This window comes from Chiloscyllium plagiosum, unplaced genomic scaffold, assembly GCF_004010195.1.
Source record: "Chiloscyllium plagiosum isolate BGI_BamShark_2017 unplaced genomic scaffold, ASM401019v2 scaf_12723, whole genome shotgun sequence".
In the NCBI taxonomy this organism is placed as follows: Eukaryota; Metazoa; Chordata; class Chondrichthyes; order Orectolobiformes; family Hemiscylliidae; genus Chiloscyllium; species Chiloscyllium plagiosum.
Window position 1 is genome coordinate 5,649 of NW_025213699.1, and position 15,901 is coordinate 21,549.

At 55.2% G+C, this 15,901-nt stretch overlaps 1 protein-coding gene across 1 annotated transcript in view; it reads right to left on the reverse strand.

The window, feature by feature from the left end:
- Positions 1 to 7,827: 7,827 nt before the first annotated feature.
- Positions 7,828 to 15,901, reverse strand: part of LOC122547696 (tubulin alpha-1C chain-like) — a 13,591-nt gene continuing 5,517 nt past the window's right edge. Inside the window, exon 4 of the mRNA XM_043686293.1 lies at positions 7,828 to 9,225. Within this exon, the coding sequence (XP_043542228.1) occupies positions 8,929 to 9,225 (297 nt within the window). The 3' untranslated portion in view covers positions 7,828 to 8,928. The remainder of the gene's footprint in view (positions 9,226 to 15,901) is intronic.

Below are 15,901 nucleotides of genomic sequence, written 5' to 3' on the forward strand. Positions count from 1 at the left end.
GTGCACGTGAAGGTGCGGTGTCCTTATGCAGGTGGAAGTGAGGTGTCTTTGTGCAGGTAGAGGTGAGGTGTCCTTGTGCAGGAAGAAGTGAGCTTCCCTTGAGCTGGGAGAGGTGAGGTGTCCATGTGCAGGTGGAGGTGAGGTGTACTTGAGCAGGTAGAGGTGAGGTATCCTTGTGCAGGAAGAAGTGAGGAGTCTTTGAGCAGGAAGAGATGAGGTGTCCTCGTGCAGGTAGAAGTGAGGTGTCCTTGTGCAGGAAGAAGTGAGGTTTCCTTGTGCAGGTAGAGGTGAGGTGTCCTTGAGCAGGTAGAGGTGAGGTGTCCATGTGCAGGTGGAGGTGAGGTGTACATTAGCAGGTAGAGGTGAGGGGCCCTTGTGCAGGAAGAGGTGAGGTATCCTTGTGCAGGAAGAGGTGAGGTGTCCTTGAGCAGGAAGAGGTGAGGTGTTCTTGTGCAGGTAGAGGTGAGGTGTCCTTGATCAGGTGGAGGTGAGATGTACTTGTCCAGTTAGAGGTGAGGTGTACTTGAACAGGTAGAGGTGAGGTGCCCTTATGTAGGTAGAGATGAGGTGTTCTTGTGCAGGTAGAGGTGAGGTGTCTTTGAGCCGGAAGAGGTGAGGTATCCTTGTGCAGGAAGAGGTGAGGTGTCCTTGAGCAGGTAGAGGTGAGGTGCCCTTATGTAGGTAGAGATGAGGTGTTCTTGTGCAGGTAGAGGTGAGGTGTCTTTGAGCCGGAAGAGGTGAGGTGTCCTTGTGCTGGTAGAGGTGAGGTGTCCTTGAGCAGGTGGATGTGACTTGTACTTGTGCAGGTAGAACTGAGGTGTACTTGAGCAGTAGAGTTGACGTGTCCTTGTGCTGGTAGAGGTGCAGTGTCCTTGTGTAGGAAGAGGTGAGCTTCGCTTGTGCAGGAAGACATGAGGTGTACTTGAGCAGGGGAATGAGAGGTGTCCTTGTGCAGGTGGAGGTGAGGTGTCCTTGTGCCGGTGGAGGTGAGGTGTACTTGAGCAGGTAGAGGTGAGGTGTCCTTGTGCACCGTGGGACACGTTCCCCGTTCCTGTGTCTACACCGTGGGACACGTTCCCCGTTCCTGTGTCTACACCGTGGGACACGTTCCCCGTTCGCGTGTCTACACCGTGGGACACGTTCCCCGTTCGCGTGTCTACACCGTGGGACACGTTCCCCGTTCGCGTGTCTACACCGTGGGACACGTTCCCCGTTCGCGTGTCTACACCGTGGGACACGTTCCCCGTTCGCGTGTCTACACCGTGGGACACGTTCCCCGTTCGCGTGTCTACACCGTGGGACACGTTCCCCGTTCGCGTGTCTACACCGTGGGACACGTTCCCCGTTCCTGTGTCTACAGCGTGGGACACGTTCCCCGTTCCTGTGTCTACACCGTGGGACACGTTCCCCGTTCCCGTGTCTACACCGTGGGACACGTTCCCCGTTCCCGTGTAACACCGTGGGGCACGTTCCCCGTTCCTGTGTCTACACCGTGGGACACGTTCCCCGTTCCCGTGTCTACACCGTGGGACACGTTCCCCGTTCCCGTGTCTACACCGTGGGGCACGTTCCCCGTTCCTGTGTCTACACTGTGGGGCACTTTCCCCTTTCCCATGTCTACACCGTGGGACACGTTCCCCGTTCCTTTGTCTGTCCAACTGTGTTTTCATTTCCCTCTCTCTTTTTCTCCATCCCCAGATATTGTTTACTGTTCCACATCTGAGGAAGGATGCTCTTGCTTTTGGTCAGAGTATTGAGTACAGGAGTTGGGAGGTCATGTTGCGGCTGTACAGGATATTGGTTAGGCCACTGTTGGAATATTGTGTGCAATTCTGGTCTCCTTCCTATCAGAAGGATGTTGTGAAACTTGAAAGGGTTCAGAAAAGATTTACAAGGATGTTGCCAGGGTTGGAGGATCTGAGCTACAGGGAGAGGCTGAACGGGCTGGGGCTGTTTTCCCTGGAGTGTCGGAGGCTGAAGGGTGACCTTATAGAGGTTTACAAAATCATGAGGGGGGCATGGATAGGATAAATAGGCAAAATCTTTTCCCCCTGGGGTGGGGGAGTCCATAACTAGAGTTTTATAAAATCATGAGGGGGGCATGGATTAGGGTAAATAGACAATGTCTTTTCCCTGGGGTCGGGGAGTCCAGAACTAGAGGGCAGAGGTTTAGGGTGAGAGGGGAAAGATGTAAAAGAGACCCAAGGGGCGACGTTTTCCCCCAGAGGGTGGTACGTGTATGGAATGAGCTGCCAGAGGAAGTGGTGGAGGCTGGTACAATTGCAACATTTAAGAGGCATTTGGATGGGTACATGAATAGGAAGGATTTGGAGGGATATGGGCCAGGTGCTGGCAGGTGGGACGAGATTGGGTTGGGATATCTGGATGGTTTGGACCGAAGGGTCTGTTTCGGTGCTACATCTCTATGACTCTTGAGAGAGAGAGAGAGAGAGAGAGAGAGAGTGCAGTGAAGGTTTCCAGGGCTGTTTCCCCAGATGGTGGAACTGACGTGTGAGAAGCGATTGACGAGGTTAGGACTGTTATTCACTGGAGTTCAGATGGATGAAGGAGGGGGTGGAATCTCACAGAGTCATATGAAACTTTAACAGGACGAGACAGGGTAGGATGTTCCTGATGGTGGGTGCGTCGAGAACCGGTGGGGGGGGGTCTGGTCACAATCTGAGGATTTGGGGTGGACCATTTCGGACAGAGATGAGGAGACATTTCTTCACCCAAACCTGCGGGATCCATGACCACAGATGGTCGCCGGTGCCAAAACATTGAATGTATTCAAGAGACGGCCAGACTGTCGCACTTGGGGGCGAAGGGGATCAAAGGTTATGGGGAGAGAGCAGGGTGCAGCTGTTGAGTTGGACGATCAGCCATAACGCTGGTGAACGGCAGAGCTGGCTTAAAGGTCCGAGTGGCCCCCTCCTGCTCCTATGTTAGCTCTGCTTTCCCTCCACAGGTGCTGCCAGACATGCGGAGTTTCTCCAGCAATATCTGGTATTGAATCCCAAAAGTGTGGAAACAGGCCCTTCGGCCCAGCAAGAGTATCCCACACATTCCGCCATTACTCTGCATTACCCTCTTGACTAATGCGCCTAACTTGCACATCGGGGACAATTTAGCACGGCCAATCCACCCTAACCTGCACATCCCTGGGTACTATGGGCACGGCCAATCCACCCTAGCCTGCACATCCCTGGGCACTATGGGACAATTTAGCATGGCCAATTCTCCCCACCCTGCACATCCCTGGGCACTACGGGACAATTTAGCACGCCAATCCCACCCTAACCTGCACATCCCTGGGCACTACAGGGACAATTTAGCACGGCCAACCTACCCTAACCTGCACATCCCCGATCACTACGGGGACAATTTAGCACGGCCAATCCACCCTAACCTGCACATCCCTGGGTACTATGGGACAATTTAGCACGGCCAATCCACCCTAACCTGCATATCCCTGGGCATCACAGGACAATTTAGCACGGCCAATCCACCCTAACCTGCACATCCCTTGGAGGGAGACACACAGCTCAGAAACAGAGCCTTCGGCCTAACCAGTCCCCAGTCCCAAACTCAACTTGTCCCACGTCTGCCCCCTGCTCCCGGCCTGTATCAGGGAGACACACAGCTCAGAAACAGAGCCTTCGGCCTAACCAGTCCCCAGTCCCAAACTCAACTCGTCCCACGTCTGCCCCCTGCCCACAGCCTGTATCAGGGAGACACACCGCGCAGAAACAGAGCCTTCGGCCTAACCAATCCCTCATCCCAAACTCAACCCGTCCCACGGCTTCCCCCCTGCTCCCGGCCTGTATCAGGGAGACACACCGCGCAGAAATACAGCCTTCGGCCTAACCAGTCCCCAGTCCCAAACTCAACTCGTCCAACGTCTGCCCCCTGCCCACGGCCTGTATCAGGGAGACACATAGCGCAGAAACAGGGCCTTCGGCCTAATCAGTCCCCAGTCCCAAACTCAACTCGTCCCACGCCTTCCCCCCTGCTCCCGGCCTGTATCAGGGAGACACACAGCGCAGAAACAGAGCCTTCGGCCGAACCAGTCCCCAGTCCCAAACACAACTCGTCCCACGTCTGCCCCCTGCCTCCGGCCTGTATTAGGGAGACACACAGCGCAGAAACAGAGCCTTCGGCCTAACCAGTCCCCAGTCCCAAACTCAACCCGTCCCACGCCTTCCCCCCTGCTCCCGGCCTGTATCAGGGAGACACACAGCGCAGAAACAGAGCCTTCGGCCTAACCAGTCCCCAGTCCCAAACACAACTCGTCCCATGTCTGCCCCCTGCCTCCGGCCTGTATCAGGGAGACACACAGCGCAGATTCCTAATGGAAGGGCTTACGCCTGAAACGTCGATTCTCCAGCTACTCGGATGCTGCCTGTCCTGACCTGCTTTTCCAGAGTCAGACTCTTCAACTCCGAGGTGCAACGGTGCGAGCTTGAGAAATCAAGGCGTGAAGAAACCTTCGAGGAACACAGAGAGAGCAGGAAAGACGTCAAACGAGGAATTGCGGGGTTCTAAAAGGATTCGTAACGTCTGTTTGGAAAACAGGGTTCAGGAAGATCGCAAGGCGTCAATGGACCGAGAGGGTAGTTTGGAAAAGTGTAGGTCCACTTGAAAGTTTTAAAAGGGACCCGAGGGGCAACCTTTTTCCCCCAGAGGGTGGTGTGTGTGTGGAACGAGCTGCCGGTGGTAGTGGTGGGGGCTGGTACAATGCCAACATTTAAAAGGATGGGGGGGGGGACGTGGATAGGAAGGGTTCAGAGGGAGATGGGCCAAAAACAGGGACTGGATTAGTTTGAGGTACTGCGGTTCGGGCATAGAGTGGAAGAGATGTCCAGCACGGAAACAGACCCTTCGGTCCAACTTGTCCATGTTGACCAGATATCCCAATCCGATCTAGTCCCACCTGCCAGCACCCGGCCCATATCCCTCCAAACCCTTCCTATTCATATACCCATCCAAATGCTTCTTAAATGTTGCAATTGTACCAGCCTCCACCACATCCTCTGGCAGCTCATTCCACACACGTACCACCCTCTGGGTGAAAATGTAGCCCCTCGGACTTGTATAATTAAAGGCAGGGCCTTGGGGCTCGTGTTGGAGAACAGAGATACCTATAGGGGGTTCAGGGACGTCATGCTTTGAAGTTGGCTTCACAGGGAGACAGGGCGGGTACGAAGGCGCTTGCCTCCATCGCTCAGATCTTTGAGTGTAGGAGCTGGGGGGGGGAACGTGACGTTGGGGGTTATACAGGACGTTGGTGAGGCTCCGTCTGGAGCAGTGTGTCCAGTTCCGGCCGCCCCGTTACAGGAAGGACATGATTCACCCGGAGAGGGTTCGGGAAGGGATTTACCAGGACGCAGTGCACATCCAAATGCAGCTAGACCTGGACAGCATCCAGGTCTTTGTTGATGAGTGGCGAGTTACATTTTGCACTAGGTTAGATTAGATTCCCTACAGTGTGGAAACAGGCCCTACGGCCCAACCAGTCCACACCGACCTTTCCGAAGAGTAACCCACCCAGACCCATTTTCCTTTTGACTCATGCACCTAGCGCCATGGGCAATTTAGCACGGCCAATCCACCCTAACCTGCACATCTTTGTGACTGTGGGAGGAAACCCACACAGACACGGGGAGAATGTGCAAACTCCACACTGACAGTCACCCGAGGCTGGGATCAAACCTGGGTCCCTGGCGCCATGAGGCAGCAGTGCTAACCCCTGAGCTCCCCCTGCTGCTGATTTCCAGCATCTGCAGTTGTGTGTGTTTGTGTGCACGCGCGCGTGTTTGTGTGTGCGTGCGTGTGTGCGCGCGCATGTGTGCTTGTGTGTGTGTGTTTGTGTGCACGCACGCATGTTTGTGTGTATGTGCGCGCGTGTGTGTGTGTGTGAGTGTGAGAGAAAGATCCAGGGGGTGGTGAGTAGTGTGCCAAATTTGCGAATCAATCCAACACACATGAGTGGCAGAGGGAAAGAGTGGGAGAAATTCCCAGCTAGCCATGCAATGGGAGGACATGGAAGCCTCTACTGTTAGACAGGAGGTGAATGGAAATTCAAGCTCCCTTGACACCATCCTCAACCAACGTTCCCGGGACAGGGACAGCATGGGGCTGGACATGAAGTAAAGCTCCCCCCTACCTATCAAACAAAGAGTAAATTGGAATTAAAGTCCCCTTTCATTTTCTTCTGGAAGGTTCCCTCAAACACTCCCGGAACAAGGACGGCACGGGGTTGACGAAGAGGGAAAGACTCCTCCGACTCGCTGAATGAAAAATTAATAAAGTTCTCTTGACACTGTTCTGGTCAAACACTCCCCAGGCAGGGCCAACCAGGGATTAAAATACAGAATAAAGTTCCCTCTGCTCGTTTGAACTCTATGCGAACCGAGAGTGAAGTCCCCTCGTCAACGTCGCCATCAGACACTCCCGGGACAGGGACCACGAGGGGTTGAAATCCAGAATAAACCTCCCTTGATCCATCCAGGGAGTCCAAAACTATATAATGGTGAAACAGCCCCTGCAGGGGCGATATCATGAGAAGGCTGAATGGAACATAATAGCATCAAACAAAGTGAGGTGATGATGCACCTGCAGTGCCCACTGGTCTCAAAATGCCCCGACTTTGCCAGTGAGCATCAGGGGAAACCCGACATAATTGCGAACAAGGGGCAGACGGGTCGGGAGTGAGAAGCTACCCCCTCCCTGGGGCTGTGACCTGGACCTGTTGATGACCATCTTGGCTTCAACCATCACTCTCTGCGAGTGTGTGGGTTAGAGCGTTCACGAAGAAATGTACATGTCTCTGCCAGCAGACGGACAGGCTCGGTCAGTTTTGGCTCTGGAAGCGATGTAGTCATAGAGATGGCCAGCACAGAAACAGACCCTTCGGTCCAACCCGTCCATGCCGACGAGATATCCCAACCCAATCTAGTCCCACCTGCCAGCACCCGGCCCATATCCCTCCAAACCCTTCCTACTGAGGTGTGGCAGACGGAGTTTTAATTCGGATAAAAGCGAGGTGTTCCATTTTGGTCAAACAAACAAGGGGCAGGGCTTATACGATTAGAGACAGGGCCTTGGGGTCGTGTTGGAGAACAGGGAGCCCCAGAGGGTTCTGGGACGTCACTCTTTGAAGTTGGCGTCACAGGGAGACAGGGCGGGTAAGGAGGCACTTCCTCTGGCAGCTCGTTCCACACACGCACCACCCTCTGGGGGAAAACGTTGCCCCTTGGGTCCCTTTCCCCCCTCTCACCTTAAACCTACCATCCCACATCTAGTTGTGGGTTCCCCCACCCCACGGGGAAGAGACCTTGCCTATTTACTCTATCCACACCCCCCTCGTGAGTTTATAAACCTCTAGTTCTGGACTCCCCACCCCAGGGGGAAAAGACCTTGTCTATTTACCCTNCCTCTAGTTCTGGACTCCCCCACCCCAGGGGGAAAAGACCTTGTCTATTTACCCTATCCAATGCCCTCCTCATGATTTTATAAACCTCTAGTTCTGGACTCCCCCACCCCAGGGGGAAAAGACCTTGTCTATTTACCCTATCCATGTCCCTCCTCATGATTTTATAAACCTCTATAAGGTCACCCCTCAGCCTCCGACGCTCCAGGGAGGACAGCCCCAGCCTGTTCAGCCTCTCCCAATCAGCACGTTTGGCCTCTTTGCAGAATTTGCGCCTCCCACTCTCTCCTGACCTTTGTGTCGAAAACCCCCAGGATTGTTACCCCCACTGCGGCAGACGACAGTCGGTGGGGGGGGGTGAAGCAGCCACAATGAAATAACTCACACGCTCCTGCTTGTTTGCCACCAAAGGCACTGAACTTTAAAATCACGCACGGGTGTGACAAAACAATACAAGGAAGGCTTCCGTTTGCGTAGCGCCTTTCCCAACCTCAAGACACCCGCCGTCGTCATCGAAGGATGAACGTAAACAGTAAGATCCCACAAAGAGCATTGCGAGGGACGTTGTTTGAGGGATTAATATGGGGAGGTGGGGGGGGGAAGTGTGAAGGGGGGGCCACATTGTCGCACGCCTGCCTCTCCCTCCTCTTGGAGATGCACCCAGCGGAACGACGCGACATCTCACAGTGAAGGACGTGCCGTCACCACGAACACCTTCCCCTCTCCTGAGGCGAGGGGAGGTGCATGGTCCCACCCCGTGGGGAAGGGAACAAAAGCAAAAATTAAAACAAAAAAGACCTGGAGATGCTGGAATCCAAAGTAGAGAGGCGGGAGGCTGGAAGTACACACAAGGTGGGCAGAAGTCGACGTTTCAGGACGGAGGGAGGGTTAGACCCGACACGCCGGCTCCCAACACCTTCCAGGTGCCGCCTGGCTTGTCGTGTTCTTCCAGCTCCCGGCCTGTCCAACCCGAGTCCAGTGGGAGGGAGCCGTCTCACGGAATGGGGGGGGGTGCGTTCCCCCTACTTGGGGACACGCTGAGGATCCCAGCAGCTGCTGAAGGGAGGACAGGGGAGATGGGATTTGGTACTGAATTTTAAATCACCAACCCCCCCACGCCAGTGAAGGGAAGCAGAGGGGTTGCCACCCTTCAGTGAGAGGGATCTTGCTGTGCAGAAAGATGGCGGCTGTAATGTTTCTGAACCAGAGAGTCTCCGGTGCGGCATGCTTTTGGATGGTCCCGAGGTGTGGAGAGGGAACGTTTCCCCGGGATTGAGTTCCTTGTGCTGTGTGGGGTGGGGTGGGGTGGGTGGGGAGTCATATGTAGTGACTACCCCACCCACCAACTCCCCACCGACGTGGGGCTAGGGGGGTCGAACCGAAGGCACCTTGGTGGGGAGTGTTGGTGGGGAGCGATGGCCACGGATGGTCGATTCAAGGTGCCAGCCTTCTCCTCGTGGCCCATGCCATCTCTCTCTCTCTCTCTCCAACCTTCCTCACGCCAACAGCCCAGCCAGGTCGTTGAGGTAGCTGGAGTCGTAGCCCACCTCTTCGTAATCCCTCTCGAGCGAGGCCAAGTCCTCCCGTGAGTCCTGGAATTCCCCTTCCTCCAGGCCCTCGCCCACGTACCAGTGCACGAAGGCCCGCTTGGCGTACATCTTGTCGAATTTGAGGTTCAGGCGGGTCCAGGCCGAAGAGATGGCGGTGGTGTTGCTCAGCATACAGACAGCACGGGAGAGCCGGGGCATGTCGCCCCCTGGCACCAGTGTCGGCGCCTTCTGGTTGATGCCGACCTGCGGGGGGGGGGAAGGAGCACGGAGTTGAGGATTCTCCACTGCCCAATCAAAGACACGCACACCTCACTGTACAAAACATAACCGTCCCCGTCCCTGTCTCTCTCTGTGTCTCGATGGTAACGCCATTGAACATCAAGGGGGCGATGGTTAGATTCTCTCTCTCTCTTGTTGGGGACGGTAACCCCCAGGATGTTGATAGTGGGGAAGGGGATTCAGTGATGGCAACGCCATTGAACGTCAAGGGGGCGTTGGTGAGATATTGTGTATGGATTATAGCAGACCCTTTTAGTTTTGATTGTTTCAGAAAATAAAGAAGTTGATGTTCGAGTGATTATTAGAATGATGGTCACGAATAACAAAGGGTTAATTGTACCATGCATATTTGGAGAGACCTTCTGAAACACACATTATATGTTACCAGTTACAGTGGGAGACAGTTTATGACATGCCATACGTTATGCAATGTTTAAAAAAAAGGTAATTATTTTCAAGAGCTTTGGAAAAGTGTTAGATTAGATTCGCTACAGTGTGGAAACGGGCCATTCAGTCCAACCTGACCCTCCAAAGAGTAACCCACCCAAGACCCATTTCCCTTTGACTCATGCACCGAACACTATGGGCAATCTAGCACGGCCAATTCCCCTGACCTGCACATCTTTGGATTGTGGGAGGAAACCCACACTGACATGGGGAGAATGTACAAACTCCACACAGTCACCCAAGGTGGGAATGAACCCAGGCCCCTGGCGATGGGAGGTAGCAGTGCTAACCACTGAGCCACCATACCACCCCAGAGTGCTGTGCTGTGTTCATGTTTTATGAATGTTTGAGAAAATTGAATTTTCCCTTACAAGGGCACCCATAGTGCCCAGGGATGTGCAGGTTAAGGTGGATTGGCCGTGCAAAATTGTCCCATAGTGCCCAGGGATGTGCAGGTTAAGGTGGATTGGCCGTGCTAAATTGTCCCCGTAGTGCCCAGGGATGTGCAGTTAGGGTGGATTGGCCGTGCTAAATTGTCCCGTAGTGCCCAGGGATGTGCAGGTTAAGGTGGAGTGGCCATGCTAAATTGTCCCCATGGTGCCCAGGGATGTGCAGGGTTAGGGTGGATTGGCCGTGCTAAATTGTCCCCGTAGTGCCCAGGGATGTGCAGGGTTAGGGTGGATTGGCCGTGCTAAATTGTCCCATCGTGTCCAGCGTTGTGCAGGTTAGGTGCATTAGTCAGGGATAAATGTGGAGTGATGGGAATGAGCCTGGGTGGGTTACTCTTCGGAGGGTTGGTGTGGACTTGTTGGGCCAAATGGCCTGTTTCCACACGGTCGGGATTCCATGAAATGAGACGAGATTAGTTTCGGATATCTGATGGACGAGTTGGACGGAAGGGTCTGTGTCCATGCTGTGTGTCTCCGTGTTGCTAGGTGCAGGCAAGAGGGCAGGAAAGGGGCAATTGAGGGCAATCCAATCGAGCAGGGTGGATTGACAATCATGATGGTCCCTAAACCTTGGGCCGAATGGCCTACTCTGCTCAGTCTTTGAGAGGAAAGACCTGGGCATTTTTTTTCCCACTATCGTGGCACAGTGCAGATGGGAGAATTGAGGATTTAGGTCTTATGGCTATTTTGGGGAGGTCAAGGGTGAAGAGTTGACCAAAAGAGCCAATCCCTGGGCTGGATTTGGGTGTTCAAGGCTGTCGAGGCGGGCGGGCGCGCTAAGGATCCTGCCCGTTGCCAAGAGCCCTCAGGCGGCGACCGCGCATGCGCGTCGTGTTGTTTCTCGGGTTCTCCTCCGGGTCCGGGTTCTTTCTGAAGCGCGGTCGGGCGAGCGTGAATTGACGTCATCAAAGCGCGACGGCCCAGTCCTGAGCTCCAGAGAGAGAGAGAAGGGGAAAGTGGCCAATAGAGGGATAGAGAGAGGGAAAGGGGTAATAGAGAGAGAGAGAAGGAGAAAGTGGCCAATAGAGGGATAGAGAGAGGGAAAGGGGTAATAGAGAGAGAGAGAAGGAGAAAGTGGCCAATAGAGGGATAGAGAGAGGGAAAGGGGTAATAGAGAGAGAGAGAAGGAGAAAGTGGCCAATAGAGGGATAGAGAGAGGGAAAGGGGTAATAGAGAGAGAGAGAAGGAGAAAGTGGCCAATAGAGGGATAGAGAGAGGGAAAGGGGTAATAGAGAGAGAGAGAAGGAGAAAGTGGCCAATAGAGGGATAGAGAGAGGGAAAGGGGTAATAGAGAGAGAGAGAAGGAGAAAGTGGCCAATAGAGGGATAGAGAGAGGGAAAGGGGTAATAGAGAGAGAGAGAAGGAGAAAGTGGCCAATAGAGGGATAGAGAGAGGGAAAGGGGTAATAGAGAGAGAGAGAAGGAGAAAGTGGCCAATAGAGGGATAGAGAGAGGGAAAGGGGTAATAGAGAGAGAGAGAAGGAGAAAGTGGCCAATAGAGGGATAGAGAGAGGGAAAGGGGTAATAGAGAGAGAGAGAAGGAGAAAGTGGCCAATAGAGGGATAGAGAGAGGGAAAGGGGTAATAGAGAGAGAGAGAAGGAGAAAGTGGCCAATAGAGGGATAGAGAGAGGGAAAGGGGTAATAGAGAGAGAGAGAAGGAGAAAGTGGCCAATAGAGGGATAGAGAGAGGGAAAGGGGTAATAGAGAGAGAGAGAAGGAGAAAGTGGCCAATAGAGGGATAGAGAGAGGGAAAGGGGTAATAGAGAGAGAGAGAAGGAGAAAGTGGCCAATAGAGGGATAGAGAGAGGGAAAGGGGTAATAGAGAGAGAGAGAAGGAGAAAGTGGCCAATAGAGGGATAGAGAGAGGGAAAGGGGTAATAGAGAGAGAGAGAAGGAGAAAGTGGCCAATAGAGGGATAGAGAGAGGGAAAGGGGTAATAGAGAGAGAGAGAAGGAGAAAGTGGCCAATAGAGGGATAGAGAGAGGGAAAGGGGTAATAGAGAGAGAGAGAAGGAGAAAGTGGCCAATAGAGGGATAGAGAGAGGGAAAGGGGTAATAGAGAGAGAGAGAAGGAGAAAGTGGCCAATAGAGGGATAGAGAGAGGGAAAGGGGTAATAGAGAGAGAGAGAAGGAGAAAGTGGCCAATAGAGGGATAGAGAGAGGGAAAGGGGTAATAGAGAGAGAGAGAAGGAGAAAGTGGCCAATAGAGGGATAGAGAGAGGGAAAGGGGTAATAGAGAGAGAGAGAAGGAGAAAGTGGCCAATAGAGGGATAGAGAGAGGGAAAGGGGTAATAGAGAGAGAGAGAAGGAGAAAGTGGCCAATAGAGGGATAGAGAGAGGGAAAGGGGTAATAGAGAGAGAGAGAAGGAGAAAGTGGCCAATAGAGGGATAGAGAGAGGGAAAGGGGTAATAGAGAGAGAGAGAAGGAGAAAGTGGCCAATAGAGGGATAGAGAGAGGGAAAGGGGTAATAGAGAGAGAGAGCCAGGGAGCGGAGGAGGGCAAGGGGGTGAGCTGTCAGAGATCGGGAAGTTGGAGCTGCCCCCGGTCTACGACCCTGGCTACCGGATCAACCTGATGGTGCTCCCGGCGCCCAGGGGGAGCGGCTCCGTGCCGCGGGGGGAGCTCCGCGCCTTCCGTCAGGCCCTGCGCCACTACGCCTCCTTCAGGCAGCGGCGGGCGCTGGCCCGGTTGGCGGAGCTGGCCGCCTCCCGGCGGGCGCTGCCCGTCGCCGGCCACCGGGCCAGGCTGCTGGAGCTGACCGCCGAGCGGCCGTGCCTGGTGCTGGCCGGGGACACGGGCTGCGGCAAGTCCACCCAGGTGGCCCAGTACCTGGCCGAGGAGTGGGAGGCGAGAGGCCAGGGCGGCCGGGTGGCCTGCACCCAGCCCAGGAGGGTGGCCTGCCTCTCCCTGGCCCGACGGGTGGCCCTGGAGTCGCTGCGGCGCTCCTGGGTGGGCTACAGGGTGCGCTTCGAGGCTTCGGAACCGCCTGGTGGTGCCCGCATCGTCTTCCTGACCGAGGGGCTACTGCTGCGCCAACTCCAGACCCTGCTCCTTGGCCGCGGTGGCGATGGTGATGGCGTTGGCGGTGGCGATGGTGATGGCGTTGGCGGTGGCAATGGTGATGGCGTTGGCGCACACCAGGGCCTGGCAGGGTTCCGCGCCATCTTGCTGGATGAGGCCCATGAGCGGCGACTCCACACCGACCTCCTGCTTGGCCTCCTGAGGGGGCTGCAGGCCGGGCGTCCCTCCTTCTGCCTCGTCCTCATGTCCGCCACCCTGGACGTCGGCCTGTTCGCCCGCTACCTCGGCCACTGCCCAGTCCTGCAAGTGCCTGGCCGGCTCTTCCCCATCAAGGTGAGGGCAAAGGTGGGCGGGGAGGTGTCGGGCAGGATCGGTCTGACCGTTCCCCCCCCTCAAAACAACCCACAGACGTCAACCCACGACCCCTGACCCCGGCAATGTCAACTCACGACCCCTGACCCTGCTGCCGACCCCTCATCCTGACATTGAACCTGATGTCAACCCACGGTTCCTGACCCTGTCATCGATCCTGATACTGACCCTGACATCAACCCTTGACCCCTGACATCAACCATACCCAGGACCCTGTAGCCTGGGGAGCACATACCCAGGGCCCTGTACCCTGGGGAGCACATACACAGGACCCTGTACTCTGGGGAGCACATACCCAGGACCCTGTACCCTGGGGAGCACATACCCAGGGCCCTGTACCCTGGAGAGCACATACCCAGGGCCCTGTACCCTGGGGAGCACATACCCAGGGCCCTGTACCCTGGAGAGCACATACCCAGGACCCTGTAGCCTGGGGAACACATACCCAGGGTCCTGTACCCTGGGGAACACATACCCAGGGTCCTGTACACTGGGGAACACATACCCCAGGACTCTGTACACTGGGGAACACATACCCAGGACCCTGTACCCTGGGTAACACATACCCCAGGACCCTGTACCCTGGGTAACACATACCCCAGGACCCTGTACCCTGGGTAACACATTCCCAGGACCCTGTACAATAGACAGCACATACCCAGGACCCTGTACCCTGGGGAGCACATACCGAGGAGCCTGTACCCTGGGGAGCACATACCCAGGGCCCTGTACCCTGGGGGGCACATACTCAGGGCCCTGTACCCTGGGGGGCACATACCCAGGGCCCTGTACCCTGGGGAGCACATACTCAGGGCCCTGTACCCTGGGGAGCACATACCCAGGGCTCTGTACCCTGGGGGGCACATACCCAGGGTCCTGTACCCTGGGGACACATACCCAGGGTCCTGTACCCTGGGGAACACATACAAAGAACCCTGTACCCTGGGAAGCACATACCGAGGAGCCTGTACCCTGGGGAACACATACCCAGGACCCTGTACCCTGGGGAGCACATACTCAGGGCCCTGTACCCTGGGGGGCACATACCCAGGGTCCTGTACCCTGGGGGGCACATACCCAGGGTCCTGTACCCTGGGGAACACATACCCAGGGTCCTGTACCCTGGGGAACACATACAAAGAACCCTGTACCCTGGGAAGCACATACCGAGGAGCCTGTACCATCGGGAACACATGCCCAGGACCCTGTACACTGGGGAACACATACACAGGACGCTGTACCCTGGGCCTCACCCAACAAGATCTGTCTCCTCGACAGCACGTACCCAGGACCCTGCACCCTGGGGTGCACAAAACCAGGACCCTGTACCCTGGGGAACACATACCCAGGACCCTGTACCCTGGGGAGATCATGCCCAGGACCCTTTGAAAAGCATCCCATCCAGACCCAGTCCCTTACCCTATTCCCGTAACCTCACGCGGCTTATCATTGCGCATCCTTGGACGCCACGGGGCAATTGAGCACGGCAGGCCCACAGAGCCGAGACATCTTCAGGCAGTGGGAGGAAACCAGAGGTCCAGGAGGAAGCGCCCACAGACAGGGCGCTGGGGGGAGAGAAAGTGCCAACTCCGCAAAAGCAGTCGTCCGAAGCTTCAATTGAACCTGGCCCCCTGGTGCTGTGAGGTAGCGCTAACCACTGAGCCATTCTGCTGCCCATTGACTGTTGTAAAGCCCCATCCGGGTTACTGAGGTCCTCCAGCTAAGGGAGAGCTACCATCTTTAATTGGTTTTGCCATCGTGTAGCTCCAGACCCACAGCTAAGGTGTTAGACTGCGACATCGTAAGGAGCAGAATTGAGGCTATACAGCCCATCGATTCAATCATGGCTGATAACTTTCTCAACCCATTCCCCCCGCAACCCTTGGTACTCAAGAATTCACCCATCTCCATCTTAAAGTCACTCAATGACCTGACCTCCCAGCCTTCTGCAGCAATGCGTTCCATAGATTCTCTGGCTGAAGATGTTTCTCCTTATCTCTGTTCGAAAAGGTCTTCCCTTTACTCGAAGGCTGTGCCCTCGGGCCCTAGTCTCTCCTACTAATGGAGGCATCTTCCCAACATGCACTCTGTCCAGGCCATTCAGTATTGAGTACGTTTCCGTTCGATCACCCCAGATCCTAGTCAACCCCATCGAGGATGGACGTTTCTCATGTGTTAAACTTTTCATTTCTGGTAAAAACAAGGACTGCAGATGCTGGAAACCAGAGTCTAGATTAGAGTGGTGCTGGAAAAGCACAGCAGGGTCAGGCAGGAGCAGGAAAATCAACGTTTCGGCAAAATCCCTTCATCAGGAATAGAGGCTGGGAGCCTCCGGGGTGGAGAGATAAATG